This window comes from Odocoileus virginianus, chromosome 24, assembly GCF_023699985.2.
Source record: "Odocoileus virginianus isolate 20LAN1187 ecotype Illinois chromosome 24, Ovbor_1.2, whole genome shotgun sequence".
In the NCBI taxonomy this organism is placed as follows: Eukaryota; Metazoa; Chordata; class Mammalia; order Artiodactyla; family Cervidae; genus Odocoileus; species Odocoileus virginianus.
Genome location: NC_069697.1, coordinates 38,173,197 through 38,192,328, shown reverse-complemented (window position 1 = coordinate 38,192,328; position 19,132 = coordinate 38,173,197). Strand labels below are relative to the sequence as shown.

Sequence of the window (19,132 nt, the reverse complement as noted above, 5' to 3'; positions counted from 1 at the left end):
ACATCTAGAAATAAAATTAACAACATTTTAGAAACTGTAATGTGCCTTATTTGAAACCAATATAGATGCATTTAAAGTTCTTTCTGTAAATTCTATAAAATTTATCCCAAGATAAATTTCTTTACAGGTTTAATTGTGCTAAAGGTGAATATAGTTATATATTTAAGAATACTGAAACTTATATAAACATTGGTTACTTAAGTCATAATACCTGCTCATTAAAAGGGTGTATGAATCATTCATTCACAAAAGAATACACGTTCTATTTAAGAGTGCATGGAACATTCTCTAGGATGGACCATATACTAAGACATGAAACCAGCCTCAATAAATGTAACAGGATAGTAATTATTAATATTTCAAACATCTTTTCAGTATACAACATTACTAATTGAGAAATCACATAAAGAATGATGAGAAAAAATGATTATGTTTAGACTGAAACATGTGCTGTATATAAAACAGGGAGTCCAGCCTGGTGCTCTGTGATGACCTAGAGGGCTGGGATGAGGGAGTGGGAGGAAACCTCTGGTGGCGGGGGGGCATATATATATATATATATATATATATATATATATATATATATATATTTATTTATGGCTGATTTACATGGTTGCATTAAAGAAATTAACATAAGATTATAAAGCAATTATCCTTCAATTAAAAATTTTTTAAAATGTGCTACTAAAGAACCAATGAGCTGATGGTGAAATAAAAAAGAAAATAAGAAATTAGCTTGACATAAATGACAATGAAAAAATAACCCCCAGAGCTTCTACTGTAGCAGCTTGGGATCAGACCCTGCCCCTGACATGGCAGTGATGGCCGCTGAGCTGAGAGGAAGTCCTGCTTCAGAGAGGAAGTCCAGGCCCTGGAACCCTGAGCAGGCTCTAGTGCCTCTGTCCTTAGCACCACCCCCTTCCAAGGTGATCACTTCCAGCACAACCTGAAGAAAGACATGCCTAGCATCCACATCCAATCCAGTCATCCCACCAAAGACATTGGGCACATGCAGTCTGCATACGGATGCTCCCACATAAGAAATACCCCTTCAAGACCACAGTAGGCAAATATTTCACCTAAATTCATAGAGGCATAGAAAGTTAAATGAAATACAAAGGCAGAGAAACGACTCTCAATTGAAAGAGCAAGAGAAAGGCTCTGAAAAAATAATGAAACAAGTAAACAATTTAACAGATAAATAATTCAAAACACCAGTAATAAAACTTAACTGAATTAGGAAAAATAATTCACCTAAATATTGGTCATTTTAACAAGGATCTAGAAAATATTTAAAAATTCAATAAAAAAGAGATAATTCAGTATCTAAGATAAAAAAGAAAACTAGAAGGAATGAATAGCAGACTAAATGATGGAGAATGCATAAATGATCTGGAATTTAGTATAATGGAAATCACTAAATCAGAGCAACAGAAAAACAAATGAAGAAAAAAATGAATGCAATCTATGAGATCTCTAGTATGACGTTAAGGGTGTCAACGTTCACATCACAGGGCTGCCAGAAGAGGAGAGAGAGGAGGCTAATGAAAATGGATTTGAAGATACTATGGCTGAAAAATTCCCAGAACTAAAGAAGGAAATAGATGTTCAGGGACAGGAAGTGAAGAGGGTTCCAAATAAGATGAATTCAAACAGACTCACAGTAAGACATATAACTAAAGTGTCAGTTCTGAGAGGGAAGTTTACCGCAATACAGGACTTCATCAGGAAGCAAGAAAAATCTCAAAAAAAACCCCAACCTACCACCTAAAAGAATGTTCAAACTACCATACAGTTGCATTCATGTCACATGCTAGCAAAGTAATCCTCTAAATCCTTCAAGCTAGGCTTCAGCAGTATGTGAACTTAGAACTTCAAGTTGTACAAGCTGGATTTAGAAAAGGCAAAGGAACCAGAGATCAAATTGCCAACATTCGCTAGATCACGTAGAAGGCAAGGAAATTCCAGAAAAACATCTACTTCTGCTTCCTTGAGTACACTAAAGCCCTTGACTGTAGTTCACAATCAACTGTGGAGAATTTTTAAAGGGATGGGAATATCAGACCATTTTATCTGTCTCCTGGGAAACCTGTATGCAGGTCAAGAAGCAAAATTAGAGCCAGACTTGGAAAAACGGACTGGTTCCAAATTGGAAAAGAGTACATCAAGGCTGTACATTGTCACCCTGCTTAATTTAACTAATATGCAGAGTACATCATGTGAAATGCCAGGCTGGATGAAGCACAAGCTGGAATTAAGATTGCCGGGGGAAATATCAATAACCTCAGATATGCAGATGACACCACCCTTATGGTAGAAGGCGAAGAAGAACTAAAGAGCCTCTTGATGAAAGTGAAAGAGGAGAGTGAAAAAGTTGGCTTAAAACTCAACATTCAGAAAACAGATCATAGCACTGAACCAGACTGAAAAATTTATGGTGAAAAACCTGCTGCTGGTCTCAATGAGGGTTCCCTTGTATGTAACAAGTTGTTTTTCTCTTGCTGCTTCTAAGATTCTCTCCTTGTTTTTAACTTTTGATAAGTTAATGTCTTTATGAGTCTCTTTGGATTCATCTTACTGGGAACTGTATAGTTTTCTGTTTGGAAGGCTGTTTCCATTCCCATGTTAGGGAAGTTATTGGCTATTTTTTTTCCAAGTCATTTTTCTGCCCTTTTTAATTTTCCTATTCTTTTTTGGGCTCCTGTAATGCGAATATTGGTCCACTTGGTAATGTCCCATAAGTCCTTTACTGTATTTTCATATTTTCACTCTTTTTCATTCCTTTATCTTTTTTTGCTACTCTGATTGGATAGGTTCCTTTCCCTATTTTCAGTCTTCTGATCATTTCTTCACCTTACTCTGGTCTTCTGTTGAAGCTTTCTATTGTATTTTTAGGTCCAGTTATTGTATTCTTAAGCTCTGATTTCTGTTTGGTATTTTCTTTTATTTATGTTTCTTTGTTGAAATTCTCGCTTTGTTCATGTGTTGATCTCCTGACCTCAGTGATCAATTATTTTGTCTGTTATTTTGTAAGGTATAAGGTAAATCAATTACCTCCATTTCATTAAGGTCTTTTTCTAAGGTTTTATCTTTTTCTTTCATCTGGAAAATATTCTTCTGTGTCTTCATTTTCCTAACATTCTGTTGGCTTTCATGCATTAGATAAGAAAGTTGCCTCTCATAGGCTTGAAGGAGTGGCTTCATGTAAGTGATGATCACTATGTTTCAGCCTTGCCCTAGGTCTTGGTTGTCTCTCAGATCTTTGTGGTTGTCCAAGCATCTTAGTTTACTTTAAGTGGCTCCTAGTTGTGGATGTGCCAAAACCTGCCAGTCAAAATATAGGTTTAGTCTGATTTGAAGCTGGACCCTCAGCCAATAGCTTATAAGGTATGTAAATATACCTCTTTCATGAGAAGACTTTGAGATGTGGATTTCTGCCTGCCCCCTCTATACTGAGACCTGGTGTGATAACCAGTTGAGAGTTTTTCTTTATTTGCTGCCACCCTGTTGAGCAAAGAAACAATTCTCAAACACCCTGTTGAACCCCGGGGAAGGAAATGGCAACCCACTGCAGTATTCTTGCCTGGAGAATCTCATGGACAGAGGAGGCTAGCAGGCTATGGTCCATGGGGTCGCAAGAGTCGGACATGACTTAGCGACTACACCACCACCAACGACCTGTTAAACCTGTGAACACAAGCCATACTGGCCACCAGAGCCAGGATATCAAGGGACATGTCCTTTGGGCAGCAGCCTCAAAAATCAGGGTACCAGATGTGTACACAAGCTCTTTTCTGGGAGATACCATGTCAACAACAACAACAAAAAATCACATCCTGAAAGTTGAGAATTATGTGGGGTTTTTTGGGGGGTGGTGTTTGAGCAGGCATACTAGGGTCTTTTGCCCAGGGGACAGTCTCTGAGATAGCTCCAAGGAACTGTTCCTTCAAGGTAAGGGAGGAGCCAGGATATACAGGTGTTTTTACAAAGGCAGCAAACAGTCTGAGCATCAGAGGATTACTGTGAATTAAAAACCAGACATCTCAAGTTAATAAGCATAGTACTCGTCCATGTGTGAGAAAAAGCAAGTGCTGGGCTTCTAGAAATAATTTCTTTGATATATACCTTAACTATCTAAGTCCAGTATCCTGTTTTCTCTCATCCTGAATCCCATCAGGGTGCACCCATAGGTGGAGGGGGCAGAGGAGGCTGCACTAGCTGATGTCTTGATGGCTGCAACATCCTTTGTTTACTGATATGGCAGGTAACATTCTTTGTGACAGCTTAGAATCTGGCAGAAGGAAAGGGCAAAGATGGCACCTGCTGAGTTCTGTGGTCTTCGAAAAGGATTTCAGTATGCCTCTAAAAGTGTGTCAAGTAAGAATCCTGTCCCTGAGGCTGAAGACGTAAGATAAAGTAGGCCTCTTTCACAGAAAGATTGAGGATATGTTTCAGTCTGCTGCCTCTGTGCTGTGCTCTGAGGGGAATGACTGTCTGAGAACTATTTCCCCACTTGTCATAGTGCTACAGGACCTCTGAGTATAAGATGCGTTGGCTGCCAGAGCCAGGCAGACAGAGGATGGAAACCACAAAAGCTAGGGTACCAGCTGTGTGTATAATCTCATCTCTGGGAGATACTGGTGACCTAGATCAAAGCAGAAGGAGCATGAAGATAATGCCTAGATCCTGAGGTCCCTGGAGAGAATTACAGCCTGCCCTTAGATGTGAATTTAATCAGAAGCCTTCCGTTAAGGCCACATTTATGAAGATAAGCTAATAGGCTTCTTTCACAGAAAGATTGAGTGTGTCAGTGGGCTGCCTGTACCCTAAGCCCTAGAGAGTAGTCACACGGAGCTTGTGTAACCCCTTTGAGAACCGGATCTCATGGACACAGACTTTACTGGCTTTCAAAGCTTGATATTTGGGAGGCTCATCTCTCAGATATAGGTCTTAGAAGTTCAGGAATCAAATATAAGGTTTAAACCATTAGCTCTTAATGAAGACACTTTCAGTTGTAGGTTCCTTCCTGATTGTGGGTTGCTGCACCTGGGGTGAGGTTTGTGGCGTCTCAGAGTAATCTAAGATTGATCTCAGCCTGTCCTACCTGCCTCAGTGTGAGGTGGTGGTGGTTTGTGTTTTTTTCCTCATTTAGCAAATACGTTTACATTTCCTCAATTTGGCTCTTAGCTAGTTGTTTCTTTCAGATGGGTATATCTTTCCTTTTCTCCTTTTCCTTTTGCTTCTCTTTTCTCAGCTATTTGTAAGGCATACTCAGACAACCATTTTGCATTTTTGCACTTCTTTTTCTTGGGGATGGACTTGATCACTGCCTCCTGTACAAAGTCACGAACCTCCATCCATATTTCTTCAGGCACTTGGTCTACCAGATCTAATCCCTTGAATCTGTCACTTTCAATGTATAATCATAAAGGATTTGATTAAGTTCATACATTAATGGTCTAGTGGTTTTCCCTACTTTCTTCATTTTAGTCTGAATTTTGCAATAAAGGAGTTTATGATCTGAGCCACAATTAACTCTTGGTCTTGTTTCCTGACTGTATAGAGCTTCTCCATGTTTAGCAGCAAAGAATATCGTCAATTGGATTTTGGTTTTCACCATTTGGTGATGTCCATGTGTAGAGTCATCTCTTGTGTTGTTGTAACAGGGTGTTTGCTATGACCCGTACGTTGTTTTGGCAAAACTCTTGTTAGCCTTTGGCATGCATCATTTTGTACTCCAAGGTCAAACTTGCCTGTACCTCCAGGCTCTTGACTTCCTACTTTTGTATTCTAGTCCCAATGATGAAAAGGACATCTTTTTTTGGTGTTTGTTCTAGAAGAATAGCAAGGAGAGATAAGAAAGCCTTCCTAAGTGATCAATGCAAAGAAAAAGAGGAAAACAGTAGAATGGGAAAAATTAGAGATCACTCCAAGAAAATTAGAGATACCAAGGGAACATTTCATGCAAAGATGGGCACAATGAAGGACAGAGATGGTATGGACCTAACATAAACAGAAGCTATTAAGAAGAGGTGGCAAGAATACACAGAAGAACTATACAAAAATGATCTGAATGACCCAGATAACCACGATGGTGTGATCACTCACCTAGAACTACACATCCTGGAATGTGAAGTCAAGTGGGCCTTAGGAAGCCTCACTATGAACAAAGCTAGTGGAGGTGATGGAATTCCTGTGGAGCTATTTCAAATCCTGAAAGATGATGCTGTGAAAATGCTGCACTCAATATGCCAGCAAAGTTGGAAAACTCAGCAGTGGCCATAGGACTGGAAAAGGTCAGTTTTCATTCCAATCCCAAAGAAAGGCAATGCCAAAAAATGCTCAAACTACCACACAACTGCACTCTTCTCAGACACTAACAAAGTAATGCTCAAATTTTTCCAAGCCTGGTTTCAACAATATGTGAACTGGGAACTTCCAGATGCTCAAGATGGTTTTAGAAAAGGCAGAGGAACCAGAGATCAAATTGCCAATATCCACTGGATCACTGAAAAAGCAAACGAGTTCCAGAAAAACATATACTTCTGCTTTATTGACTATGCCAAAGTCTTTGACTGTGTGGATCACAACAAACTGTGGAAAATTCTTCAAGAAATGGGAATACCAGACCCCCTAACCTGCTTCCTGAGAAATCTGTATGCAGGTCAAGAGGCAACAGAACCGGGCATGGAACAATGGACTGTTTCCAAATTGGGAAAGGAATACATCCAGGTTGTATATTGTCACTCTGATTATTTAACTTATATGCAGATAACATCATGTGAAATGCTGGGCTGAATGAAGCACAAGATGAAATGAAGATTTCCAGGAGGAATATCAGTAACCTCAGGTACGCAGATGACACCACTCTTATGGCAGAAAGCAAAGAAAAGCTAAAGAGCCTCTTAATGAAAGTGAAAGAGGAAAATGAAAATGTTGGCTTAAAATGCAACATTCAAAAAACAAAGATCATTGCATCCAGTCCCATCACTTCATAGCAAAAAGATGGGGTAACAATGGAAATAGTGTGAGATTTTATTTTCTTGGGCTCCAAAATCACTGCAGATGATGACTGCAGTTGTGAAATTAAAAGATGCTTGCTCCTTGTATAAAAATATGCTGTCTAGATTGGTCATAGCTATTCACTCAAGGAGCAAGCATCTTTTAATTTCACAGCTCCAGTCATCATCTGCAGTGATTTTGGAGCCCAAGAAAATAAAATTCAGAGACATCACTTTGCCAGGACATCCTTGATAGCTCAGTTGGTAAAGAATCCGCCTGCAATGCAGGAGACCCTGGTTCAATTCCTGGGTCTGGAAGATCCACTGGAGAAGGGATAGGCTACCCACTTCAGTATTCTTGGGCTTCCCTTGTGGCTCAGATGGTAAAGAATCTGCCTTCAATGTGGGATACCTGGGTTCAATCCCTGGATTAGAAAGGTCCCCTGGAGAAGGGAAAGGCTACCCATTCCAGTATTCTGGCCTGGAGAATTCCATGGACTCTATAGTCCATGGGGCTGCAAAGAGTCGGACACGATTGAATGACTTTCACTCATTCACTCACTTTGCTGACAAAGGTCCATATATTCAAAGCTATGGATTTTCTGGTAGTCATGTATGGATGTGAGAGTTGGACTATAAGGAAAGCTGAGTGCCAAAAAATTGATGCTTTTGAACTGTCCTGTTGGAGAAGACTCTTGAGCGTCCCTTGGACTGTATGGAGATCAAACCAGTCAATCCTAAAGGAAATCAGTCCTGAATATTCATTGGAATGACAGACGCTGAAGTGGAAACTCCAATACCTGGAGGCCACTTGATGCGAAGAACTGCTTCATTGGAAAAGACCCTAGTGCTGGGAAAGATTGAAGGCAGGAAGAGAAGGGGATAACAGAAGATGAGATGGCTGGATGGCATTACCAATTTGATGGACATGAGTAAGCTCTGGGAGTTGGTGATGGACAGGGAAGACTGGTGTGCTGCAGTCCGTGGAGTTGCAGAGAGTCAAATACAACTAAGCAACTGAACTGAAGTAGTTGTTTCTTTGGGGCGTGGGGGAGTGAGGGGGTGGGGCTGGAAGAAATGGCTCTGTATGTAGCTTAGATTCAATGTGTCCGTGGAAGGAAGTGCGTTCAGAATCCTCCTGCATTGCCATCTTTAAGTGCAGCCTATGGAATTTTGAAATAGTGGAGAAATACAGTTTAAATATGTTTGTTTAAAATGAGAAGCTAATTACTGGAGAAATGGAGACAGATGGAAGAACATCAGAATAAAAAAGAGTGGGGATATCACAGAACAAGATGGGGAAAAAGTGAAATAACACTTCTACATAAACAGTAAACATAAAAAGTAAGGAATGAATCCTGCTTAGCAATTAATATATTAAATTTTATAAAAAGGAATATTCAAGGAATATCAAATTGATAAAAAAATCTACATATTTTTCAGGAAACATGTAGAACAATCATAATAAAGGTTGAAAATAAAGACAGGAAAAGATACATATATATATGAAGGAAATTGTAGTAGGGCAAGCACAGTATAAATGCACTAAAATGCCCATTTAGAAAAGAGAAGAGGAGACAGAAACTTATTGATCCATACCAATTGTGAACACTTGCTGAACTGGAGGATGGGGGAAATTCCTTGAATTATTAAGTTTTTTTTTTTTTCTATTTGGTCTTCTTTTTCTATTATTCTCTATCAGCAGATCTGAAATTTGTATAGGAGTATAGCTTTTGCAGCTTGTGGGTTTCTGGTGCACATTTGGAGCTGGAATGGGTTAAGAACTGAATATACAAGACTTTTTTAAATGGTTGAATAATAGGGTTAGAGAAGAGGCTGTGCTCTATAAAGTTATTCAGGACCCTGAGCTGGTAGGGACTCTGCTGTCTTTAACTGGTAGGCTTCCATGTTTGCACTGTATGTTGATAGCAGAGGGGAAAGAGAATGGAGGATTATGGAGAAAAATTTTATAGTCAAGACTGGTAGTGGTGTGCACCACTTTTGCCCATGACCAGAACTTAAATACCTCATTCTAATCAACTCCAAGGAAGACTAAGAAATGAAGTTTAGCTGTATGCCTAAGAGAAACAGATTCAGTGAGCAGCTAGACAGTTACTCTTTTATACTACCTATCTATCTAAAAAACTATATCCTACCAACAGAGAATATTTATTTTCTATAAGTCCATGGTACATTTACAAACATAATTCATATAGTAAGCCATAAAAAGCTGTAAGATCCTCATCTTTGAAAAGATTCATAGCCACATTCTCTAATAAAAATTCATTTAAGTAGAGATGAACAGCAGCAACAAAAGGTGCTTAACTTCCCTTCTTGTTGTTGCTTTTCAGTTACTAAGTCATGTCCAACTCTTTAGCGACCCCATGGACTGTAGCCCGCCAGGCTCCTCTGTCCATGGGATTTCCCAGGCAAGAATACTAGAGTGGGTTGCCATTTCCTTCTCCAGAGGATCTTCTTGACCCAGGGATTGAACCCTTGTCTCCTGCCTTGAAGGTGAATTTTTTACCACTGAGCCATCAGGGAAGCCCTAACCTCCCTTACCTTGTTGGAAATTAAGAAATATTGAGGGTTTAACAAAGAAAAAGAAAAAAAATGCAAATTACATTGAAACTGATGAAAATCAAAACCAGTGGTGTATTCTACAGAAAATTTATACCTTTAAGAGCTTTTATTATTAAAAAAAAAAATCTGAAATTAAATGAACTGATATCCAACTTTAGAAATTAAAAAGAGAATAATGGAATAGATATCCAAATTGCTTTAATAACTTTGTCTTTTTTCAACTGCATTTACTAAGATTACCCAAAGTCTCTCCTTTTTGTCACTAATTTATTTCCTGGCAAATGTATGTTCTGTTGCTTTCTGGTTCTAAACCAATTTAAATTTTGTTTCAATTACTGTTCATCAGAGGTAAATTTTTCTTTGCAGTTTTATAATCATCTTTGTTCAATTAAAGTAATATGAAAGACGAGTGCTATAAGTTGAATTGGTGTGGTTAAAAGGTAGGTATAAGTAAATATTATGGTATTTACTTGGGAGCTGTTAAAATTTTGTTTTTCTTCTAGATTCTGATAGAAAGAGGACTGTGTTCTTTCAAAGGCGGGACAACATCTACTAAGAAAACCTGTCAGTGTAACTATAAGTGAATTTTATTCCTTTAAAATAACATTTCAACAGAAATCAGTTAAATTTGAATCTTTTTTTCTTTTTTTTTTTTAAATTTGGATGTTCCAGAATTAATTCCAGCACACAGGAATTAGTGCTATTTTTAGTGCTGCTTTTAGTGTGGCAGGTGGGATCTAGTTCCCTGACCAAACCCAGACCCCCTGCACTATGAGTCTGGACTCAGTCACCGGACCACCAGGGAGAAATCCCCAGAAATCAGTTAAATTTTAAGTTTTGTTTTTTTCTTAGAGTTTTGCCAGCAAATGTATTTTATAAGTATCTTAGAATATATTGCATAATTGGCCCCTTGAAATTAACTTCATCTTTTATAAAATGTTATAAAAGATGAGTATATATAATATATATGTACTGCTTAGTGAATGATTAAAAAAAAAAAGATACCTTTTATCCCCTTGTTTGTAGTTTAAGAAGTAATACATAATCAATACTTTTGAATACCTTCTCTCTTGTATTTCCTATCCTGCCCTCTAGAGGTAACTCTTATCCTGAATTTCGTTTTTGTGATAGCACATGGAGACTTCTCCAAATGCTTGGTTTTGAGCTTTCCACGACAAATTGAGGCAAGATCTCTAGGTTTTTCTGTAACTTACTTTTGTGTGTGTGTGTTCACCTAGAAATATGTTTTGAGATTCAATTACGCTGACACTTGTGACTCTAATACATTTCATCATTTATTTTCTGCTATACAGCCTTCTATTGTATGAATGTAACACAATTTGTACATCTTTTGGTGATGATTATTTAAGTTGTTTTGAATATTTTGCTATGATAAACAATGCTACTTTAGCAAATCTTGACACTTCTCCTGGCACACATGTATAAAAAATTCTTCTAGGATTTATTTCTAGAAGTAGAATTGGCTAGTCAATATGAAATGTACTCTTCCGTGCTGTGCTTAGTCACTCAGTCATGTCCAGCTGTCTGCAGTCCCATGGACTGTAGCATGCCAGGCTCTTATGTCCATGGGGATTCTCCAGGCAAGAACACTGGAGTGGGTTGCCATGCCTCCTCCAGGGGATCTCCCCAACCCAGGATTGAACCCAGGTCTCCCACGTTGCAGGGGGATTCTCTACTGTCTGAGCCACCGGGGAAGCCCAGGAATACGAGTGGGTAACGTATCCCTTCTCAATGGGATCTTCTGACCCAGGAATTGAACCAGGGTCTCCTGCTTTGCAGGTGGATTCTTTACCAGCTGAGCTACCAGGGAAGCCCACAATAAAGCCTGAAAGTGTATAAATGCACATATATGTGTGTCTTGTTTCCCTGCCCTTCTCACTCTAAATGTAATGTAGGATATCTTAATACAGTGTATTTTATACATAAATTAAATGGATTTATTTAATAAGTTTTCTGTAGGTTTCCTTATGTTCAGTTCAGTTCAGTCGCTCAGTCGTGTCCAACTCTTTGCAACCCCATGAATTGCAGCATGCCAGGCCTCCCTGTCCTTATGTTAGTATTAGGCATTTATTAATCCTTTATTTATGCCCATTTAGTAATCCATTATGTGGATGATCTATAGTTTACTCAGACAGTGCCCTGTTGTTGGGCATTTGAATTGTTTCTGGTATCTCATTTTTACAATGTTCAGTGAACAACTTTGAGCACATATTTCTTAATTGTAGAGGTGCACTTTCAGAATAATTTCTAGAAATGGGATTGCTGAATGAAAGAGGAGATACACTGTGGAGTTTTTGTGGGTTTTGTTTTGTTTTTTGATAGTTATTGCCAAAATCTGTTTTTGATAGAGATTGTTGAATTCCCCATTGCATCATTTTGCAATCCTATCATAAATGTGATTTTTATTCCACAGCCTCACTAATAGTGATTGTAGTCCAACTTAGGAATTTTTGTGAATCTTATAAAAATAGAGAGATGGAAGTTTCAGTTTGTATTTCCTTTTCTTGAGTGAAGTTGAGTATCTTTTAAAAATGTGTAATGGTTATTTGTGATTTTTTTTTTCCTGTGAACTTCATTTGCATCCTTAGGAGCATTGAGTTTTTACACGTTTTTCTTGATATTTAAGAGTTCTTTATATATTAAAGACATTTAGGTCTTTGTGATGTGTCACAAATATTTTCACCTAGTTTATTATTAATTTTTGATTTGTTTGTTTTTACTTTGCTTGTGGTATTTCCTGCTTTGCAAAAGGCTGAACATGTTTTATGTAGTTAATATTATCAATCTTATCTTTTATACTTTTGGATTTAATTAGAAAGATTCATTACACTCCCTGGTTACAAATGAATTCACTTATATTTTCTTCTAGTATTGGTATGATTTTGTATTTTTTTGCACTGAGAATTTATCCTGATTTAGGAGTTTATCCTGATTCAAGTTTTTAAAAATGCATCTTTCCCCTAGATATTTGTAATACTACCTTCTTGTGTCAATTTTCTACATATACTTTAGTCTGTTCTGGGGCTTTCTTTACCATTCCATTGAGCTTTCCTATTTCACATGTGCTAATATCACATTATTTTTGTTATAATTACTTTATACTATGAAGGAAATGGCAACCCACTCCAGTATTCTTGCTGGGAAATCCCGTGGACAGAGGAGCCTAGCAGGCTACAGTTCATGGGGTTCCAAAAGAATCAGATACAACTTAGCAATTAAACAGCCACAACAATGTTTAATTTCTAAGAGTTACACCTCCCTTTGCGCTTTTTAAAGATTTTTCTGATTAGTTTTAATTATTTTTATATATAACTTTAAAATCAACTGTGTAACTCCAAAGAAAAGGGTTTTTTGGGGAGAAAAGAGACCATGTGGCAAGTGGGATCTTAATTCCCCAACCAGGGACTGAACCTGTGCCCTCTACAGTGGAAGTGGAAGCATGGAGTCTTAACTGCTGGACCACCAAGGAAATCCTGCCAAGAAAATGTGTTCATTTTTATTCATTCAGTCACTTTGTCTACTCTTTGTGACCCCATGGACTGCAGCACACCAGACTTCCCTGTCCCTCACCAACTCCTGGAGTTTGCCCCAAGTTCATGTCTGTTAAATTGGTGATGCCATCCAACCATCTCATCTCTGTCACCCTCTTCTCCTTCTACCTCCAATCTTTCCCAGCATCAGAGTCTTTTCCAGTGAGTCAGCTGGCCAAAGTGTTGGAGCTTCAGCTTCAGCATCGGTCCTTCCAAAAAGTATTCAGGGTTGATCTCCTTTAAGATTGACTGGTTTGATCTCTTTGTTTTCCAAAGGACTTTCAAGAGCCTTCTCCAGCACTACAGTTCAAAAGCATCAGTTCTTCAGTGCTCAGCTTTTTTAATGGTTCACCTCTCACATTCATACATGACTACTGGAAAAACCATAGCTTTGAATATATGGACCTTTGTCAGCAAATTGTTGTCTTTGCTTAACATACTTATCTAGGTTTGTTATAGCTTTCCTGCCAACAAGCAATTGTCTTCTAATTTCATGGCTGCTGTCCCCATCTGCAGTGATTTTAGAGCTCAAGAAGAGGAACTCTGTCACTGCTTCTACCTTTTCCATATGCCATGATCTTAGCTTTTTTTTTTTAATACTGAGTTTTAAGCCAGCTTTTTCACTCTTCCCCTTCACCCTCATCAAGAGACTCTTTAGTTCCTCTCATTTTCTGCCATTGGAGTGGTATCATCTGCATATCTGAGGTTGTTTGTATTTCTCCCAGCAGTCTTGATTCCAGCTTGTAACTCATCCAGCCCAGCATTTTGCATGATATGCTTTGTATATAAGTTAAACAGGGTGACAGTAAACAGCCCTGTCATGCTCCTTTCTCAATCCTGAGCCAGTCAGTTTTTCCATAGAGGCTTCTAACTGTTGCTTCTTGACCCACATTCAGTTTTCTCAGGAGACAGGTAAGGTGGTCTGGTCTCACCATCTCTTTAAGAGTTTTCTTTGTTTTGTTATGATCCACACAGCCTAGCTTGGAGGGTTTTGAGCATAACCTTACCAGCATGGGAGATGAGCACAGTTGTCCAGTAGTTTGAACATTCTTTAGTACTGCTATTCTTTGGGATTGAGATGAGGATGACGTTTTCCAGTCCTGTGGGTACTGCTGGGTTTTCCAAATTTGCTGACAGCTAAGAGTATACATTAATTAAGTGTGAATTGTCATCCTAATGATGTTGACTAGTACTATCTAAGAAGAAGGATTTTTTTTTATTAATTCAGTCTAATTTTGTATCTATAATAGCTGTTTAAAATTCCTTTATGCACTTTAAAGTTTTTTTCAAGTAGATTCTGAATGTCTCTTAGATTCAGCTGTAGGTACTTTTATTGTTTTTGTTGCTGCTTTAGTCTGAATGTACATCCCATGTTTCTGCATTGAATCTGGATTTTGGACACAAGCACATATGTGTTATTTTACTGAAAGGACTTTTTAGGAGGTGATTTTGAGTCAGTTAGTAACTTGGGAAAGAGTATTGGCATCTGTGGAAATGATTATTATTTTTCCCTCATATATCTTTTTTTATACCCCAAAACACATACCATAAAATTCGCCCTTTCAACAGTTTCAAAGAGTAAGGTATACCTATCTTCCCTTCAGCCTTTGGTAGCCACAATTCTGTTTCTGTGAGTTTGAATATTTTATATATCTTATATAAGTGTGATCATATAATATTTATCTTTTTGTGATTTATTTCGCTTAGTATAAAGTCTTTAAGGTTCATCCAGGTTGTAGCATACAACAGGATTTCCTTCTTTTATAATACTGAAAAATATTCCATTGCATGTATAAACCACATTTTGTGTATCCATTCATTTGTTAATAGACATTTAGGTTGCTTTGACCTCTTGGTTATTGTAATATTGCAGTGAACATAGGTGTGCAAATATTTCTTCAAGATTCCATTTTCAGTTCTTTTGAATGTATCCCAAGAGATGGAATTGCTGGATCACATGGAAGTTCTACTTTAAAATTTTATTTATTTGTTTGGCTGCACTTGGTCTTCACTGCTGTGTGTGGGCTTTCTCTAGTTGTGACAAGTGGGAGCTTCTCTAGTTGCAGTGTGTGGGCTTCTCATTGTGACGGCTTCTCTTGTTGTAGAGTATAGTCTCTAGGTATGGGAGCTTCAGTTCTTGTGGTACACAGGCTTAGTTGCTCCACAGCTTGTGGAATCTTCTCAGACAGGAGTTCAATCCTAGACTGGCAGATGGATTCTTCACTAGACCACCAGGAAAGTCCCTATTTTAAAATTTTTGAAGAATGTTCATACTGTTTTCCATATCAGCTATACCATTGTGCACTCCCAGTAATAATGCACCAGGGCTCCAATTTCTTGAAATCTGTACCGCTTATTATTATCATTTTTTTCAATAAGTGGCCATTTTAATGAGTGTGAGGTGATATATAATTGTGGTGTAGGTCTTTTAAAATAGTGAATTTTGCCTAAGGATTTTGTGATATGGACCATTCTGCTACTGCTAAGTCACCTCAGTCGTGTCCGACTCTGTGCAACCCCATAGACGGCAGCCCACCAGGCTCCCCCGTCCCTGGGATTCTCCAGGCAAGAACACTGGAGTGGGTTGCCATTTCCTTCTCCAATGCAAGAAAGTGAAAAGTGAAAGTGAAGTCGCTCAGTCGTGTCTGACTCTAAGTGACCCCATGGACTACAGCCTACCAGGCTTCTCCATCCATGGGATTTTCCAGGCAAGAGTACTGGAGTGGGGTGCCATTGCCTTCTCCGTCCCATTTTAGCATTCCTAAAATAAATCCCACCAAATCATGATGATTTATGATTAAGTTTGCTCTTATTTTTTTAATTTTATATTTTTAAAATTTTAACTCATATACAATTTTTGCATTGATGCTGTTGGTGAGATTGGCCTGTATAAAATATGTGTGTGTGTGTGCATGTGTAATCTTTCTCACATTTTGGAATTAATGTTCTATCAGATTGCCAGAATTTTTTTAAGTTTATAATAAAAATTGAGGGTGTTTAAAAACTGTCTTGAAATTTGAATCACTTGCCTCTTCAATCAAATCTCACTGTTTCATTGTAGATCTTCATCACCTCATAACTTGATTGTTGAGTTAATCTCCCAATGATCTATGTTTTCATACATTTTACCCTTCTTTAATTAATCCCCAGTTAGATGCCTTGGTAGGCAGTCTAAAATTTCCTGAGTATTAAAGTGCACCTCTACAATCTCTTTTCCCCCATCACATACACTATTTTTCATCTTGTCTTTTGGGAACTTGCTTATTCATCTTATAAAACCTACTCTTTATCTTGTGCTTTCTTTATTACTATTCACCAAATCTCTTTCCCTAGAACTCATCACACTTAGGTCTCTACTGCTTTCGTATCTTCTATCACTTTTACTGTTGCACCTAACTTTTTGACTATTTTTAAAAACTGTATGTGTTTTTCCTCATCTCAAAATGCTGAATCCTTTGAGCATTATGGCCATGTATTCCTAAAAACTATTACAGTGCCTTAGATAAGGTAATAACTCAAGTCTTAAATTTACATTTTAATCTACATTCATTTAACAGACATTTATCTTCTCTACTAATAACTGTGGGTTTACTGTACTTATGAATTGAATGGACCTTATTGTGGGGGAATGCCCTTAGTTCATGTTGTTAGTAAAATCCTACCATTCATTCTGCTCTCTGCTTTCCACTGTTAAGAGGAACCTTTGTGAGGATATACATTCCTTCTAGAATGATGAACTGAGGGTAACTGAATTTACCTAAGTTCTCTCTGCCTCTCAGCTGACTGACAGGTTCTGTTACAGAAGGTGCCAAATCCAATCTGAAGTATGAATAGTAGTCATGGTCTGCTGTATATTGGAAGGCGTGTGATTTATTTATGTTGTTGCACCACATTCCATTACCTTTTGCTTTTTTTTAATAGCAAAATCACGTTTACAAGCAAGAAGAGGAATGGTTGAACCTACTGTTCATCTATATATAGTATTGTATTTATGCGTTCTAGGGAGTCATGACCTACTTATGAGGCCCATTTTTAAACTTTTCTTGGAATCATAAGAGAACATATTAAGCAGATAATGAATAACATACCAGGTTCTTTGAGTTAATTTTTGAAATACAGTTTTTTTAAAAAATAAATTTAACAGTGTTGCAGTCATCAAATGTCAAAAGATATATTTTTATATTAATTTTGAATTCATGAATAGCTTTAAAATTTACAGTTATGAAATCATATTATAGGTTAAATATTGTTTCAATTGTATGATGAAGCTTCATTTACTAAATTAGCAAATGTCTGATACCTTGGCTTGTTGTTCTTCCTTTGGACTGACATTTTGTTTGTTCATAAAGATTCATTATTTTGGAAAAAATCAGTTCAATTTCTCTGTTCTCGTTTCTTCCCTTATGTTTCCTCCCCTTGTTTTACTTGTAAATACACATGTTTTATGTTGTTGTTTTAGTCACTAAGTAGTGTCCAACTCTCTTGTGACCCCATGGACAATAGCCCGCCAGGTTCCTTTGTCCATAGGATGTCCCGAACAAGAATACTGGAGTGGGTTGTCATTCCTTCTCTAGAGGATCTTCCTGACTCAATGATAGAACCTGCATGTCTTGCATTGGCAGGCAGATACATGGAGAATAAATCCAAAATACCCTGTCAAAAATGCAAGCTGCCACATATCCAAAATTTTAACTTTTAAAATGTTCTATAGTATGTTAACTGAACTTATTTACCAGCAGCTATTTTCTGCTTGTGTATATATTAATACATACTAGTCTTCACAAATTAGCAAGTGTGTGGTACTTTAATAAACTTGGCAAATTAAATCTTTATTTTCAGATCTTGATTCTTCACAGAGTAGTCAGTGTTCCAGTTACTCTCCAAGGCCAACGGATAGTTGTTTCAGTTCTAGTACAGAGATGGTAAGTTATGTTCTTTTTTTGCTGGTTAACATATGCTGTGCTGATTTAGAATAATTTGTATTTCTCATGGTTTACCTTTTCATTCTGAAAAAAAAAGTTGAGATAATACTGAAAATAAATGTAAATGAAAATGTGAAAATTTAAGAATGTAAATTAAAATGTGAGCATCATTCATTCATGTTTATGAAGCATCATTCATTCATTCATGTTTATAACATGTTCATTGTTATTTACAAAACACACTCATATTAAGTTGTGTGTATATATATGGTAAATGCGTGTTCCTTTTAAAGGAGTTTTTAGAAGAACCCAATCACAATAATTGAAAACGTTAAACAACCAATAATACATACAAAGTCTCAAGGCTTAGTAAAGAAAACTATAAAATATAATCTGAATAATGGGAGTGACATGTTTAATGCTGAGTGGAAACTATAATCTGAATAATTGGAGTTGCATCATATTCTGAGTGCATTTCTCACAAATCACATGTTTAAATGGAGTTCTCCATTAATTTTTCCTTCTTCCTTTCATCTATCTTTTGTCTCTAGCTTGCTATCCAAACAGCTCTTGCTAAGGAAGGACACCAGTGACCTCTAATGGTGCCAAATTCATTGGGCAGTTTTGAGTTTTTATTTTACAAGAATTTCTAGCAATATTAATAGAAATAATTATTTTCTTTTCTTTAAACATTTTCTTCTATTTGCTTTTGTGATGCACACTATCTTAGTTTCCTTCATACCTCTCTGTATGCTACTTTATGCCTCTGCCCACTTCTCTTCCACCTTTCCCTGCATATAAGTGTTGTAATGTTTAGGGTTTGCTTCAGGACCCTTCTCTTCTCTTAACCTACACTCCAAACTCTAGATGATGTTATATATTCCAGTGACTTTTTATACTATTGCCTTGTTAATGATAATTCTCAACTTTATGAATTCAGCTGAGATCCTTAATTAAGTGTCCAGTTTCTTATTGGATATCTTCTTAGATATTTCACAAAAAGGTGAACACCCCCTGATCTCCTTATATCAGTTTTCCTGACAGTTTTCATATTAGTAGATTAGTAGTGGGTAGT

The 19,132-nt window shown here is 37.3% G+C and overlaps 1 protein-coding gene across 1 annotated transcript in view; it reads left to right on the top strand.

Moving 5' to 3' along the window:
* REDIC1 (regulator of DNA class I crossover intermediates 1) overlaps positions 1–19,132 on the top strand; it is a 78,739-nt gene that overhangs the window by 50,416 nt on the left and 9,191 nt on the right. The window contains exons 10-11 of the mRNA XM_020908531.2: positions 10,088–10,148; positions 17,975–18,057. Coding sequence (XP_020764190.2) covers positions 10,088–10,148; positions 17,975–18,057 — 144 coding nt within the window. The remainder of the gene's footprint in view (positions 1–10,087; positions 10,149–17,974; positions 18,058–19,132) is intronic.